The sequence below is a fragment of the Dipodomys merriami genome, unplaced genomic scaffold (assembly GCF_024711535.1).
Source record: "Dipodomys merriami isolate MVZ:Mamm:240054 unplaced genomic scaffold, mDipMer1.0.p SCAF_2427, whole genome shotgun sequence".
NCBI lineage: Eukaryota > Metazoa > Chordata > Mammalia > Rodentia > Heteromyidae > Dipodomys > Dipodomys merriami.
This window is the reverse complement of record NW_027203857.1, coordinates 740-14,568: the sequence shown is the minus strand read 5'-3', so window position 1 is coordinate 14,568 and position 13,829 is coordinate 740. Positions and strand designations below refer to the sequence as shown.

Below are 13,829 nucleotides of genomic sequence, written 5' to 3'. Positions count from 1 at the left end.
CACACCGGGACACAGTGGGGAAACAGCGGGGACTAAGCTGGGGACACAGCGGGACACAGCTGGGGAAACAGCGAGGACACAGCGGGACACAGCTTGACACAGCGGGACACAGCAGTGACACAGCGGGGACACAGCCCGGGACACAGCGAGACACAGCGGGGACACAGCGGGGACACAGCTGCACACAGCGTGATAAACAGCGGGACACAGCGGGGACACTCCAGGGAACAGCGGGGACACAGCTTGACACAGCGGGGGAAAGCAGGGACACAGCGGGTCACAGCGGGAAACAGAGGGGACACAGCGGGGGACAGCGGGGAAACACCGGGACACAGAAGTGACACAGCGGGGACACAGTGGGACACAGTGGGGACACAGTGGGTGACAGCGGGGACACAACAGGACACAGCGGGACACATCGGGGACACAGCACGGTCACAGCGGGGGACACAGCTCGACACAGCGGGGAAACAGCGGGGACACAGCGGGGACACAGCGGGGGAATCAGTGGGGAACACAGCGGGACACAGCGGGGACACAGTTGGACACAGCTGGACACACAACGGGACACATCGTGGACACAGCGAGGACACAGGGACACAGTGGAACAAAGCGGGACACAGCGGGGACACAGTAGTGATACAGCGGGACACAACGGGGGACACAGCAGGGGACACAGCGGGGGACACAACGGGGAACACAGCGGGACACAGCGGTACACAGCGGGGACACAGCGGGGGACAAAGCGGGGGACACAGCGGGACACAACGCGGGACACAGCGAAGACACAGCAGGATATGGTGGGAAACACAGGGGGGACACAGCGGGACACAACGCAGGACACAGTGAGGACACAGCGGGATTTGGCGGGGACACAGCGGGACACAGCAGGGACACAGGGTGGGACACAGCTGGACACAGCGGGTTACACAGCGGGTCACAGTGGGGACACAGCAGGGACACAGCGGGACACAGCGAGAAACAGCGAGGACACAGCGGGGACACTCGAGGGGACAGCGGGTACACAGGACACAGCGGGGGACAGCAGGGACAAAGCAGGACACAGCGGGGGACAGAGCAGGACACAGCGGGGGACACAGCGGGACACAGCGGGGGACACAGCAAGACACAGTGGGGACACAGCGGGGACACAGCGGGATACAGCGGGTACACAGCGGGACACAGGGGGGACACAGCGGGGGACACAGCTGGACACAGCGGGATACACAGCGGGTCACAGTGGGGACACAGCAGGGACACAGGGGGACACAGCGTGGAACACAGCAGGACACAGCGGGGACACAGCGGGGACAGAGCAGGGACAGAGCAGGACACAGCGGGGACAGAGCGGTAGACAAAGCGGGACACAACGGGAAACAGCGGGCACACATCGGAGACACAGCAGGGACAAAGCGAGGACACAGCAGGACACAGTGGGGACAGAGCGGGGGACACAACGGGACACAGTGGGGCCACAGCTGGGAGCCCAGTGGGACACAGCGGGGGATATAGCGGGGACACAGCTGGGACAGAGCGTGTCACAGCGGGGTCACAGCGGGACACAGTGGGGCACACAGCGGGACATAGCAGGACACAGTGGGACAAAGTGTGGGACACAGGGGGACACAGTCGGACACAGTGGGGACAAAGCGGGAGACACAGTTGGGGACAGAGCAGGACACAGCGGGGGACGCAGGGAGGACCAGGCGGGACACAGCGGGGACAGAGCGGGGCCTCAGTGGGGCACATAGCGGGGGACAAAGCAGGACACCACGGGACACAGCGGGAACACAGCGGGACACAGCGGGACACAGCGGGACACAGCGGGAACACAGCTTGGACACAGCAGGACACAGCGGGACACAGCGGGACACAGCGGGGGGCACAGTGGGGGACAGCGTGGACAAACCGGAGGACAATGGGGACAGAGCGGGACAGAGCAGGGGACAACGGGGACAAAGAGGGAAACAGCGTGACATAGCAGGACTCAGCGGGCACACAGCGAGGACACAGCGGGACACAGCAGGACACAGCGGGACACGGCGAGGAACACAGCGGGAGACCCAGCAGGACACAGCATGACACAGCGGTGGACACAGTGGGACACAGGGAGGACACAGCGGGGACACAATGGGGACACAACGGGGACAAAGCAGGACACAGCGGGAAACAGTGGGGTCACTGTGGGGACACAGCGGGACATAGGGGAGCACAGCTGCACACAGCGGGAGACACAGCGGGACACAGCAGGGGACACAGCAGGACCCAGAGGGGGAAACAGCGAGGACAAAGCGGGACACAGCGGTACACAGTGGCGACAAAGCGGGGACACAGTGGGACACAGCTGGTGACACAGCGGTGGACACAGCGGGACACAATGGGGGACACAGCGGGACACAGTGGGACACAGCAAGACACAGCAGGGACATAGCGGGGGACACGGAGAGGACACAGCGGGACCCAGCAGGGACACAGCGGGGGACACAGCGGGGGACAGCGGGGGAGACAGTTGGGGACAGAGTGGACACACCAGGGGACATTGGGGACACAGCGGGACACAGCGGGACACAACGGGAGACACAGCGAGGACACAGTGGGTAACACAGCGGGGGACACAGCGGGACACAGCGAGGACACTGCGGGACCCAGCAGGGACACAGTGGGGCACAGCAGGCGACACAGTGGGGGACACAGTGCGACACAGCAGAGACACAGCGGGACATAGCAGGGGACACAGCGGGGGATACAGCGGTGGACAAACCGGGACACTGCTGGGGACAAAGTGGGACAGAGCGGGGAAACAGCGGACACAGCGGGGGACAGAGCGGGGGACACACCGGGACACTGCTGGGGACAAAGCGGGAAACAGCGGGACACAGCATCGACACTGTGGGGACACAGCGGGACACAGCGGGGGACACAGCAGGGGACACAGCGGGACACAGCGGGGGACACAGTGGGACACAGCAGGACACAGCGGGACACAGCAGGGGACACAGCAGGACACAGCTGCGGACAAAGCGGGACACAGCAGTGACAAGGCGGGGGACACAGTGCGACACAGCAGGTAAAATGCAGGACACAGCAAGGGACACAGCGGGGGACACAGCGGGACACAGCGGGACATAGCGGGGAAACAGCGGGAGACACAGCGGGACACAGAGGGGACACAGCGGGGGACACAGTGGAACACAGCGGGGACACAGCAGGGGACACAGCGTGGGACAAAGTGGGGGACAAAGCGGGATACCACGGGACACAGCGGGATACAACAGGGGACAGAGCAGAACAGCGGGACACAGCGGGACACAGCGGGGACACAGTGAGGGACACAGCGAGGACACAGCGGGAAACAGCGGGATACAGTGGGGGACACACCGGGGGACAGCGGAGACACTCCGTGGGACTGCGACGACACAGCGGGACACAGCAGAGGACAGCGGGGACACAACAGTGGAAACAGCGAGGACACAGCGGGACACAGCAGGAAACAGCGGGACACAGCGGGGGATACAGCGGGCCACAGGGGAGACACACCGGGGGAAAGCGGGAACACAGCGGGAAACAGCGGTGACACAGCAGGGACAGAGCGGGACACAGCGGGGACACAGCGGGACACAACAGGGGACACAGCGAGGGACACAGCAGGACACAGCGGGGACACAGTGGGGGACACAGCGGGACACAGGGTGAAACAGCGGGAAACAGCGGGACACAGCGGGGGACACAGCGGGGGACAGCGGTGACACATCGGGGGACAGTGGGGACACAGCGGGACACAGCGTGGGACACAGCGGGACACAATGGGAGACACAGCAAGGACACAGTGGGTAACACAACGGGGGACACGGCGGGACACAGCAAGGACACTGCGTGACCCGGCAGGGACACAACGTGGCACAGCAGTCGACACCGCGGGGGACACATTGCGACACAGCGGAGACACAGCGGGACACAGCAGGGGACACAGCGGGGGACACAGCGGTGGACACACCGGGACACTGCTGGGGACAAAGCGGGACAGAGCGGGGACACAGCGGACACAGTGGGGGACACAGCTGGGGACACAGCGGGACAAAGCGGGACACAGCGGGGGACACAGCAGGGGACACAGCGGGACACAGCGGGGGACACAGTGGGACACAGTGGGGACACAGCGGGACACAGCGTGACACATTGGGGGACACAGCGGGACACAGCTGCGGACACAGCGGTGACAAGGCGGGGGACACAGTGCGACAAAGCGGGTACAATACAGGCCACAGCAAGGGACACAGCGGGGGACACAGCGGGACACAGCGGGACACAGCAGGGACACAGCGGGAGACACAGCGAGAGACAGAGGGGACACAGCGGGGGACACAGCGGGACACAGCGGGGACACAGCAGGGGACACAGCGTGGGACACAGTCGGGGACAAAGCGGGATACCACGGGACACAGCGGGATACAACGGGGGACAGAGCAGAACAGCGGGACACAGCGGGACACAGCGGGGACACAGTGGGGGACACAGCGAGAACACAGCGGGAAACAGCGGGACACACCGGGGAAAGCGGAGACACACCGTGGGACTGCGGGGACACAGCGGGACACAGCAGAGGACAGCGGGGACACATCAGTGGAAACAGCGAGGACACAGCGGGACACAGCAGGAAACAGCGGGACACAGCGGGGGATACAGCAGGGGACAGCGCGGAAACACCGGGGGAAAGCGGGTACACAGCGGGACACAGCGGTGACACAGCAGGGACAGAGCAGGACACAGCGAAACACAGCAGGGGACATAGAGGGGAACACAGCAGGACACAGCGGGGACACAGCGGGGGACACAGTGGGACACATTGGGGACACAGCGGGGGACATAGCGAGGGACACAGCTGGGGACAAATCGGGACACCACGGGCGACAGCGGGACACAACGGGGGACACAGCGGGACACAGGGAGGGACACAGCTGGGGACAAAGTGGGACAACACAGGACACAGTTGGACAAAACGGGGAAATCAGCGGGACACAGAAGGGGACACAGAGGGGACACAACGGGACACAGCCGGACATAGCGGGGGACACAGCGGGACACAGCATCGACACAGCAGGGACACAGCGGGTCACAGCGGGGCAGAGCGGGGGACACAGCGGGAGACAGAGGGGAAACTCCGTGGGAGAGAGGGGAACACAGCAGGACACAGCGGAGCACAGCGGGGACACAGCGGGGGACACAGCGAGGACACAGCGGGACACAGTGGGAACCAGCGGGACACAGCGCGACACAACGGTGGACACAGCGGGACACAGCGGGACACAGCAGGAACCAGAGGGACACAGAGGAACACAAAGGGGGAAACAGCGGGACACAGCGGGACACACCGGGGGACACAGCGAGGACACAGCGGGATACAGCAGGACACAGCGGGGGACACAGTTGGCGACACAGAGGGGACACAGCGGGTACACAGCGGGACACAGCGGAGACACAGCGGGACACAGCGGGGACACAGTGGGTAACAGCGAGACACAGAGGGGACACAGCGGGGACACAGCGGGGACACAGTGGGACACAGCGGGGACACAGTGGGACAAAGCGAGAGACACAGCGTGGGACACAGCGGGGACACAGAAGGGGACACAGCGGGTACACAGCGGGGCTACATCGGGACACAGCGGGACACAGCGGGGACAGAGCGAGACACTGTGTGACACATCGCAGACACAGCGGGACACAGCGGGACACAGCGGGACACAGTGGAGACACAGCGCGGACACAGCGGGGGACACAGCGGGGGACACAGCGAGGTCACAGCTGGAAACAGCGGAACAAAGAGGGACACAGCTTAGACACAGCGGGGACACAGCGGGGGACACAGCAGGACACAGCGGGACACAGGTGCAACACAGCGGCGATACAGCGGGACACAGCATTACACAGTGGGGACACAGCGGGGCACAGCAGGGACACAGCGGGACACAGCGGGGAACACAGCTGGACACAGCGGGACACAGCCGGGGACACAGCGGGACATAGCGGGGGACAGAGTGGGTGACACAGCGGGACACAGAGGGACACAGCGGGGGAGAGAGCGGGACACAACGGGGGACAGAGCGGGGAACACAGCAGGACACAGTGGGGACACAGCGGGACACAGCGGGGTACACAGTGGGACACAACAGGCACAGACGGGGACACAGTGGGATACAGCGGTGGACACAGTGGGGGAGAGAGCAAGGACACATCGGGACACAGCGGAACACAGCTGGGGACAAAGCGGGGGACAGCCGCGGACACAGCGAAGACACAGCGGGACACAGCGAGGACATAGAGGGGACTCAGCTCCGGACACAGCGGGGGACAAACCTGGACACCACAGGACACAGCAGGACACAGGGGGACACAGCAGTGACAATGCGGGGACACAGCGGGACAAAGCAGGGGACACAGCGGGACCCAGCGGGACACAGTGGGGGACACAGCGGGACACAGCGGGACACAGCGGGGAAACAGTGGGACACAGCGAGAGACACAGCGGGGACACAGCGGGGAGCACAGCGGTACAAAGTGGGGGACATAGCGGGGACACAGCTGGGAAACAGCGGGACACAGCGGGGTCACAGCGGGACACAGCGGGGGACACAGCGGGGCATAGCAGGACACAGCAGGACAAAGCGTGGGACACAGTGGGACACAGTGGGACACAGCGGGACACAGCGGGACACAGCGGGGGACACAGGGGTGGACACACCGGGACACTGCGGGGGACAAAGCGGGACAGAGCGGGGACACAGCGGACACAGCAGGGGACACAGCGGGGGACACAGCGGAACAAAGCGAGACACAGCGGGACACAGCATCGACACAGTGGGGACACAGCGGGACACAGCGGTACATAGCGGGGTACACAGTGGGACACAGCGGGGACACAGCGGGACACAGCGGGACACAGCGGGGGACACAGCGGGACACAGCTGCGGACACAGCGGGACACAGCGGTGAGAAGGCGGGGGACACAGTGCATCACAGTGGGTACAATGCAGGACACAGCAGGGGACACAGCGGGGGATAGCGGCGACACAGCGGGACACAGCGGGGAACACAGCTGGACACAGTGGGACACAGCGGGGGACACAGCGGGACATAGCGGGGGACAGAGTGGGTGACACAGCGGACACAGAGGGACATAGCGGGCGAGAGAGTGGGACACAGCGGGAGACAGAGGGGGGACACAGCTCGACACAGCGGGGACACAGCGGGACACAGCAGGGTACACAGCGGGACACAACGAGCACAGACGTGGACACAGCGGGACACAGCGGAACAGAGCTGGGGACAAAGCGGGGGACAGCCGCGGACACAACGAAGACACAGCGTGACACAGCGAGGACACAGAGGGGACTCAGCGGGGGACACAGCGGGGGACAAAGCTGGACACCACGGGACACAGCGGGACAAAGCGTGGGACACAGTGGGACACAGCGGGACACAGAGGGACACAGCGGCGATACAGCGGGACATAGCGGTGTACACAGCTGGGGACACAACGGGACACAGAGTGCGACACAGCGGGACATAGCGGGACAGAACGGGACACAGAGTGGGACACAGCAGGACACAGCGGGACACAGCGGGACACAGCAGGGACACAGCGAAGACACAGCGGGACACAGCGTGGACACAGAGGGGACTCAGCGGGGGACACAGCGGGGGACAAACCTGGACACCACGGGACACAGCGGGACACAGCGGAACACAGTGAGGACACTGCGGGGACACAGCGGGACACAACGAGGGACACAGCGGGGCACAGCGGGACTCATCGGTGAACACAAGGCAACACAGAGGGGGGAAACAGCGGGAGACACAGCGGGGACACAGCGGGGGACACAGAAGGGGACACAGCGGGGACACAGCGGGGCTACATCGGGACACAGCGGGGACACAGTGGGACACAGCGGGGACACAGCGGGACACTGTGTGACACATCGGGGACACAGTGGGACACAGCGGGACACAGCGGAGACACAGCGGGCACACAGCTGGGGACACAGCGGGGGACACAGCGAGGTCACAGCTGGAAACAGCGGAACACAGCGGAGACACATAGGAGACACAGCGGGAGACAAAGCAGGACACAGAGGGACACAGGTGCAACACAGCGGCGATACAGCGGGACACAGCATTACACAGCGAGGACACAGCGGGGGACAGCAGGGACACAGCGGGACACAGCGGGGAACACAGCTGGACACAGCGGGACACAGCGGGGGACACAGCGGGACATAGCGGGGGACAGAGTGGGTGACACAGCGGGACACAGAGCAACACGTTGGGGGAGAGAGCGGGACACAGCGGGGGACAGAGCGGGGGACACAGAGGGACACAGCGGGGACACAGCGGGACACAGCGGGGTACACAGCGGGACACAATGAGCACAGACGGGGACAGAGCGGGACCCAGCGGGGGACACAGCGGGGGACAGAGCGAGGACACAGCGGGACACAGTTGGACACAGCTGGGGACAAAGCGGGGGACAGCCGCGGACACAGCGAAAACACAGCGGGACACAGCGAGGACACAGAGGGGACTCAGCGGGGGACACAACGGGGGACAAATCTGGACACCAGGCGACACAGCGGGACACAGGGGGACACAGCAGTGACAATGTGGGGACACAGCGGGACAAAGCAGGGGACACAGCGGGACCCAGCGGGACAGAGCGGGGGACACAGCGGGGTCACAGCGGGACACAGCGGTACACATCGGGGAAACAGTGGGACACAGCGAGAGACACAGCGGGGACACAGCGGGGAGCACAGCGAGACACAGCGGGGGACTTAGTGGGGACACAGCTGGGACACAGCGGTACACAGCGGGGTCACCGCGGGACACAGCGCGGGACACAGCGGGACATAGCAGGACACAGCGGGACAAAGCGTGGGACACAGTGGGACACAGGGACACAGCGGGACACAGCGGCGATACAGCGGGACATAGCGGTGTACACAGCTGGGAACACAACCGGACACAGAGTGGGACACAGCGGGACACAGCGGGACACAGCGGGACAAAACGGGACACAGAGTGGGACACAGCGGGACACAGCGGGACACAGTGGGTACACAGCGAGGGACACAGCGAGGATACAGCTGGAAACAGCGGAACACAGCGGGACACAGCGGAGACACAGCGGGGACACAACGGGGGACACAGTGGGGACACAGTGAGGACACAGCGGGACATAGCGGGACACAGCGGGGTACACAGCGCTACACAGCGTCGAACAAAGCGAGGACACAGCGAGACACAGCGGAAAACAGCAAGGACACAGTGGGACACCGAGAGGACACAGCGGGGTACACAGCGTGACACAGCAGGGGAAACAGCGAGGACACAGTGGGACACAGATGGGATACAGCGGCGACACAGCGAGACACAGCATTACACAGCGGGGACACAGCGGGAGACAGCGGGGACACAGCGGGACACAGCGGGGAACACAGCGGGACACAGTGGGACACAGCGGGGGACACAGTGGGACATAGCGGGGGACAGAGTGGGTGACACAGCGGAACACAGAGGGACACAGCGGGGGAGAGAGGGGGACAGAGCGGGGGACAGAGCGGGGGACACAGCGGGACACAGCGGGGACACAGCGGGACACAGCGGGGTACACAAGGGGAAACAACGAGCACAGACGGGGACACAGCGGGACATAGCGGGGGACACAGCGGGGGACAGCGAGGACACAGCGGGACACAGCGGGACACAGCTGGGGACAAAGCGGGGGACAGCCGCGGACACAGCGAAGACATAGCGGGACACAGCGGGGACACAGTGGGGGACAGCGGGAACACAACGGGACACAGCGGGACACATCGGGGACACAGCAGGGGATTCAGTGGGGAACACAGCGGGACACAGAGGGGACACAGTTGGACAGAGCGGGATACACAGCTGTACACATCGGGGAAACAGCGGGTACAATCCAGGGGACAGCGGGAACACAGCAGGACACAGCGAGAGACAGCAGGGATACAGCGGGTCACAGCAGTACACAGCGGGACACAGCGGGGGACAGCGGGGACACAGCGGGACACAGCGGGGGACACAGCGGGGACACAGCGGGACAGAGCGGGGGACAGAGCGGGACACAGCATAGGACACAGTGGGACACAGCAGGACACAGCGGGGACACAGGGGGACACAGTGGGGACACTCAGGGGGACAGCGGGGACACAGCGGGACACAGCTAGGGACAGCGAGTACACAGCAGGACACAGCTTGACACAGGCGGATACAGCAGGGATACAGTGAGGGACAGCGAGGACACCGCGGGACCCAGCGGAGACACAAAGTTGAACACAGGGGACACAGCGGGGCGAAACTGGACACAGCGGTGACAGAGCGGGGACACAGCGGGTGACACAGCGGGACACAGCGGGGGACACATCTGGACACAGAGGCGGACACAGCGAGGAACACAGCGGGCGACACAGCGTGGGACACAGCGGGACAAAGCGGTACACAGTGGGACACAGCAGGACAAAGCGGGGACACAGCGGGGGACACAGCAGGACACAGCGGGGAAAGAGCGGGACACAGCGGGACACAGCGAGACACACCGGGTCACAGCAGCGGAAACAGCGAGGACAGAGCGGGACACAGCATGAAACAGTGGGACAGAGCGGGGGACACATTGGGACACAGCGAGACACAGCAGGACACAGCTGGAGACACTGCAGGACACTGCGGGGGACAAAGCAAGACACAGCGGGGGACACAGCGAGGACACAGCGGGTCCCAGCGGGACACATGGGGGACACAGCGGGGACACAGCGGGGGACACAGCGGGACACAGCGGGGACACAGCAGGTACACAGCGGGGACACAGCTGGACACAGGCGGATTCACAACGGGCCACAGCGTGGACACAGCGAGGACACAGCGGGACACAGCGGGGGACAGCGGGGGACAGAGTGAGGACACAGCGGGACACAGCGGGTACAGAGCGACGACACAACAGGACACAGCAGGGACAGAGAGGGGGACAGAACAAGAGATAGCGGGACACAGCAGGGACACAGCAGGACACAGCGGGGGACACAGCCTGGGACACAGCGGGACACAACGGGGGATACAGCGGGACAAAGCGGGACACAGCGGGGACACAGCAGGGGACACAGTGGGAACACAGCGAGACACAACGGGGGACACAGCGAGGACACAGCGGGACACAGCGGGGACACAACGGGGACTCAGCGGGGGACACAGTGGGGGACAAACCGGGACACCAAGGGAAACAGCGGGACACACCGGGACACAGCAGGGACACAGGGGGGACAAAGTGGGGGACACAGCGGGACACAGCAGGGGACACAGCGAGGACACAGCGGGAAACAGCGGGACACATCTGGGACACAGAGGGGACACAGACCGGTGCACAGCGGGACACAGCGGGGGACACAGCAGAACACGTCGGGGACACAGCGCGGACTCAGCGGGGGACACAATGGGGGACAAACCGGGACACCACGGGAAACAGCGGGACACACCGGGACACAGCGGGGACACAGCGGGGACACAGCGAGTCACAGCAGGGAAAAAGGGGGGGCACAGCGGGGGAATCAGTGGGGAACACAGCGTGACACAGCGAGGACACAGTTGGACACAGCAAGATACACAGCAGGACAGATCGGGGACACAGCGGGGACACAGCGGGACAAAGCAAGACACAGAGGGACACAGGGGGACACAGCGGGGACACAGCATTGGACACATCGTTACACAGCGAGACACAGCTGGACACAGCTGGGGACACAGCGGGACACAGCGGAGTACACAGCGGGACACAGCGGGACACAGAAGGACACAGTGGGGACACAGCGGGGACACAGCAGGATACAGCTGGGACACAACAGGCACAGCGGGGACACAGCGGGGCACAAAGCGGCGGACACAGCGGGGGACACAGCGGGACACAGCGGGAGACACAGCGGGACACAACGGGGGACACAGCGGGCCACAGCGGGCCACAGCGTGACACAGCGGGGACACAGCGGGGGACAAAGCGGAGACACAGTGGGACACAGCCGGGACACAGCCGGCACACAGCGGGACACAGCAGGACACAGCGGGAAGAGCAGGACACAGTGGGCACACAGCGTGGACACAGCAGGTGACACAGTGGGACACAGCTGGACACAGCGGGGCACAGCTTGGGACACAGCGGGACACAGCGGGACACAGCGGGGACACAGCGGGGACACAGCGGGCAACACAGCGGGACACATAAGGGACACAGCGGGACACAACGGGGACACAGCGAGACACAGGGGGACACAGCGGGGACTCAGCGGGGGACACAGTGGGGGACAAACCGGGACACCAAGGGAAACAGCGGGACACACAGGGACACAGCGGGGACACAGCGGGGACAAAGTAGGGGACACAGCGGGACACAGCGGGGGACACAGTGAGGACACAGCGGGACACAGCGGGACACATCTGGGACACAGCGGGGACACAGACCGGTACACAGCGGGACACAGCGGGGGACACAGCGGTACACGTCGGGGACACAGCAGGGACTCAGCGGGGGACACAATGGGGGACAAACCGGGACACCACGGGAAACAGCGGGACACAGCAGGGACACAGCAGGGACACAGCGAGACACAGCGGGGACACAGCGGGGGACACAGCGGGGGAATCAGTGGGGAACACAGCGGGACACAGCGGGGGACATAGAAGGGGACACAGCGGGTACACAGTGGGGCTACATCAAGACACAGCGGGGACACAGTGGGACACAGCGGGGACACAGCGGGACACGGTGTGACACATCGGGGACACAGCGGGACACAGGGGAGACACAGCGGGGACACAACGGGGGACACAGCGGGGGACACAGCGGGGGACACAGCGAGGACACAGCGGGACACAGATGGAGACAGCGGGGGACAGAGCGCTACACAGTGGCGAACACAGCAGAACACAGCGAGGACACAGTGCGACACCGAGGGGACTCAGCAGGGGACACAGTGGGACACAGGGAGGGACACAGCGGGGACACAGCGGGGGACACAGCGGGACACAGCAGGGACACAACAGAGACACAGCCGGGGACACAGCGGGGGACACAGCAGGACACAGCGGGACACAGGTGAGACACAGTGGCGACACATCGGGACACAGCATTACACAGGGGGGACACAGCGAGGGATAGCGGCGACACAGCGGGACACAGCGGGGAACACATCTGGACACAGTGGGACACAGCGCGGGACACAGGGGGACATAGCGGGGGAAAGAGTGGGTGACACAACGGACACTGAGGGACACAGCGGGGGAGAGAGCGGGACACAGCGGGAGGCAGAGGGGGGGACACAGCGCGACACAGCGGAAACACAGCGGGACACAGCGGGGTACACAGCGGGACACAATGAGCACAGACGGGGACACAGCAGGACACAGCAGAACACAGCTGGGGACAAAGCGGGGGACAGCCGCGGACACAGCAAAGACACAGCGGGACACAGCGAGGACACAGAAGGGACTCAGCGGGGGACACAGCGGGGGACAAAGCTGGACACCACGGGACACAGCGGGACACAGGGGGACACAGCAGTGACAATGCGGGGACACAGCCGGACAAAGCAGGGGACACAGCGGGACCCAGCGGGACCCAGCGGGGGACACAGCGGGGTCACAGCGGGACACAGCGGGACACAGCGGGGAAACAGTGGGACACAGCGAGAGACACAGCGGGGACATAGCGGGGAGCACAGCGAGACACAGCGGGGGACATAGCGGGACATAGCAGGACACAGCGGGAC

At 64.7% G+C, this 13,829-nt stretch overlaps 1 protein-coding gene across 1 annotated transcript in view; it reads right to left on the bottom strand.

Moving 5' to 3' along the window:
• Positions 1-13,324, bottom strand: part of LOC138835963 (keratin-associated protein 10-9-like) — a gene marked incomplete at its 5' end in the record, with an annotated part of 45,322 nt that extends 31,998 nt beyond the window's left edge. The window contains 3 exons of the mRNA XM_070034537.1: positions 6,250-6,354; positions 6,959-7,093; positions 13,195-13,324. Coding sequence (XP_069890638.1) covers positions 6,250-6,354; positions 6,959-7,093; positions 13,195-13,324 — 370 coding nt within the window. The remainder of the gene's footprint in view (positions 1-6,249; positions 6,355-6,958; positions 7,094-13,194) is intronic.
• Positions 13,325-13,829: the final 505 nt, after the last annotated feature.